At 38.7% G+C, this 3,315-nt stretch overlaps 1 protein-coding gene across 1 annotated transcript; it reads left to right on the top strand.

Moving 5' to 3' along the window:
- The first annotated feature begins 308 nt into the window (after positions 1-308).
- LOC111727497 (histone H3.3-like) lies at positions 309-722 on the top strand. The gene has a single exon (XM_023517372.1). It carries the CDS (start codon positions 312-314, stop codon positions 720-722), a length of 411 nt encoding a protein of 136 aa, XP_023373140.1. The 5' UTR covers positions 309-311.
- Positions 723-3,315: the final 2,593 nt, after the last annotated feature.

The raw sequence follows: 3,315 nt of genomic DNA, 5'->3' as shown, positions 1-3,315 counted from the left end.
CTAAGTATAAGAACATATCATCCACCAAGAGAAAAGTTTGACTTCCTTTGTCCCCATTCAAATACACTTGATATATTTCTCTTACATAATTGCATGGCTAGAACTTCCAGCACTATGTTGAATAGCAGGGTGATAGTAGACATTCTTATCTGGGCCCAGTTCTAAGTGGAAATGCTTTCAGTTTTACTCCATTTAATAAAAGATTATGGTGTGTTCACAGCCGCCAGGGTGCTGCCGCCGCTATCTAACACCAGCGCCACCTCTAGCTCGCCGAGCCCATGAAGGGGGTTAAGTAAGGAGATCTTTATACCATGGCTTGTACAAAGCAGACTGCCAGCAAATCCACCGGTGGTAAAGCACCCAGGAAGCAACTGGCTACAAAAGCCGCTCGCAAGAGTGCGCCCTCTACTGGAGGGGTGAAGAAACCTCATCGCTGCAGGCCTGGTACTGTGGCACTCCGTGAAATAAGACGTTATCAGAAGTCCCCTGAACTTCTGATTCGCAAACTTCCTTTCCAGCGTCCGGTGCGAGAAATTGCTCAGGACTTTAAGACAGATCTGCGCTTCCAGAGCGCAGCTATTGGTGCTTTGCAGGAAACAAGTGAGGCCTATCTGGTTGGCCTTTTTGAAGACACCAACCTGTGTGCTATCCATGCCAAACATGTAACAATTATGCCAAAAGACATCCAGCTAGCACGCCGCATACGTGGAGGATGTGCTTAAGAGTCTGCTATGATGGGAAAACATCTCATTATCAAAAAAAAAAATTCTCTTCTTCCTGTTATTGGTAGTTCTGAACGTTAGATTTTTCCCCCCATGTGTATGATTGCGACTGGAAAAATAGGGGACAGAAATCAGGTATTGGCAGTTTTTCCATTTTCATTTGTGTGTGAATTTTTTTTTTTTTTTGAGACGGAGCCTCAAGCTATCCCCCTGGGTAGAGTGCCATGGCATCACGCTCACAGCAAGCTCCAACTCCTGGGCTCAAGCGAGTCTCCTGCCTCAGCCTCCCAAGCAGCTGGGACCACAGGCGCCCGCCACAATGCCCGGCCATTTTTTGGTTGCAGCCATCATTGTTTGGCAGGCCCGGGCTGGGGATTCGAACCCGCCATCTTAGGTGTATGTGGCTGGCGCCTTAGCGGCCCGAGCCACAGGCGCCAAGCCTGTGTGTGAATTTTTAATATAAAAGGCGGGGATGTGCAGCATTAAAGCGAGTCAAACTGTTTCAGTGAACAAGTTTCAGCGGTTCAACTTTATAACAATTATAAATAAACCTGTTAACTTTTTCTGGACAATGCCAGCATTTGGATTTTTTTAAAACAAGTAAACTTCTTATTGACAGCAACTAAATGGCGTTTACAGCATTTTTATCATACGGTAGATTCCATCCATTCACTATACTTTTCTAACTGAGTTGTCCCACATGCAAGTACATGTTTTTAATGTTGTCTTGTCTTCTGTGCTGTTCCTGTAAGTTTACTATTAAAATACATTAAACTCTAAAATAAATAAATAAATAAATAAAATATTGCCTGTGGGTTTGTTGTAGATGGCCTCTATCACTTGAAGAAATGTCTCATCTATGCCTATTTTCTTTAGTGTTCTTGTCAGAAAAGGCTGCTGAATTTTGTTCAATGTTTTTTCTGCATCTATCAAGAGGATAATATGGTCTTTGTTTTTGCTTCCATTTATGCAATGAATTACATTTATGGATTTATGTATGTTGAAGCAATGTTGCATCCCTGGGATAGCGCCCACCTGATCATGATGTATACCTTTTTAAATGTGTAGCTGTATTCTGTTTGCTAGGATCTTATTGAATATTTTTGTGTTGATATTCATTAATGATATTGATCTATAGTTTTTGTTTTTGTTGGATCCTCCTTTCCTACTTTTGGAATCAGGTTGATATTTACTTCATATAATATGTTAGGGAGGGCTTCTTCCTTCTCAGTGTTTTGGAATAGATTCTGCAGTATATGTGTAAGTTCCTTTTTGAAGGTTTGATAGAATTCTAATGTAAAACCACCCGGTCAAGGACTTTTGTTTATTGGAACATTTTTAATGATTGTTGCAATTCTGGTGCTTGATATTGGTCTATTCAAAATTTCTAATTCTTTCTGGTTGTGTTTAGGAAGGTGGTATAATTGGAAGTATTGGTTTATTGCCTCTGTATTTTCAAATTTCTGGGCAAAGAGGTTTTGTAGTAATCAGTGACGAGCTTTTGTATCTCTGTGGTATCTATTGCTATTTCCATTTTTTAGTTTTTGGTTGAGGTTCTTAGTGATCTTTCTTTTCTATTTCTAGTTAATCTGGCCAAGGATTTATTGATTTTATTAATATTTTCAAAGAACCAACTTTTTGTTTTGCTAATCTTCTGAATGGTTCCTATGTTCTTAATTGCATTTGATTCTGATCTAATTTTGGTTGTTATTTCTTTTCTTCTGTTAGATTGGGGATTGAATTGCTTTTCCTTTTCTAGTTCCTTGAGCTGGTCTATTAGATTATTGCCTTGAGCTCTTTCTATTTTCTGGATGTAGGCATCTAATGTGATAAATTTCCCCCTTAGGACTGGCTTTACAGAATCCCACAAGTTTTGATAGCTTGTGGCTTCGTTATCATTTTGTTCCAGAAATCTAATGATTTCCTTCATAATCTCCTCCTTGACCCAGCTGTTATTCAGGATAAGGTTATTTAGTTTTCATGACTTTATGTGGGTATGAAGATTTCTGCTAGCGTTGAGTTCCGCTGTTATTCTGTGATGGTCCATGAAGATACAAGGCATAATTTCCATTCTCTCAAACTTGTTAAGGTTTGATTTGTACCCCAAGATATGATCAATTTTGGAGGATGATGCATGAGCTGATGAGTAGAATGTGTATTCAGTTTTGTTAGGATGAAATGTTCTATATATGACTGTTAATTCCATTTGTTCTAGGTCATGTTTAAGTCCATTGCTTCTTTGTTTAATTTTTGCTTGGAGGATCTCTCCAGTTCTGTCAGAGATGTGTTGGAGTTTCCAATTGTTATAGTGTTTCAGGATATCACCTGTTCAGGCCTGTTAGGGTTCATTTTATATATCTGGAGGCATTTAAGTTGGGTGCATAGGTATTTAGTATTGCAATGTCTTCTTGTTGAACTGTTCCCTTCACCAGTATATAGTGTCCATCTTTGTCTTTCTTTGTTTTTATTGATTTACATGTAATTGCATCTGGAAATAAGATTTTAATCCCTGCTTTCTTCTAATTTATATTTGTCTGAAATATTGTTTTCCATCCCTTCACTCTGAGTCTTGTTTTATCCTTAAAGGTTAAAT

Source organism: Otolemur garnettii, unplaced genomic scaffold, assembly GCF_000181295.1.
Source record: "Otolemur garnettii isolate 467f Iridium unplaced genomic scaffold, OtoGar3 scaffold00109, whole genome shotgun sequence".
Classification (NCBI taxonomy): domain Eukaryota; kingdom Metazoa; phylum Chordata; class Mammalia; order Primates; family Galagidae; genus Otolemur; species Otolemur garnettii.
This window is presented reverse-complemented; position numbering and strand designations above follow the sequence as displayed.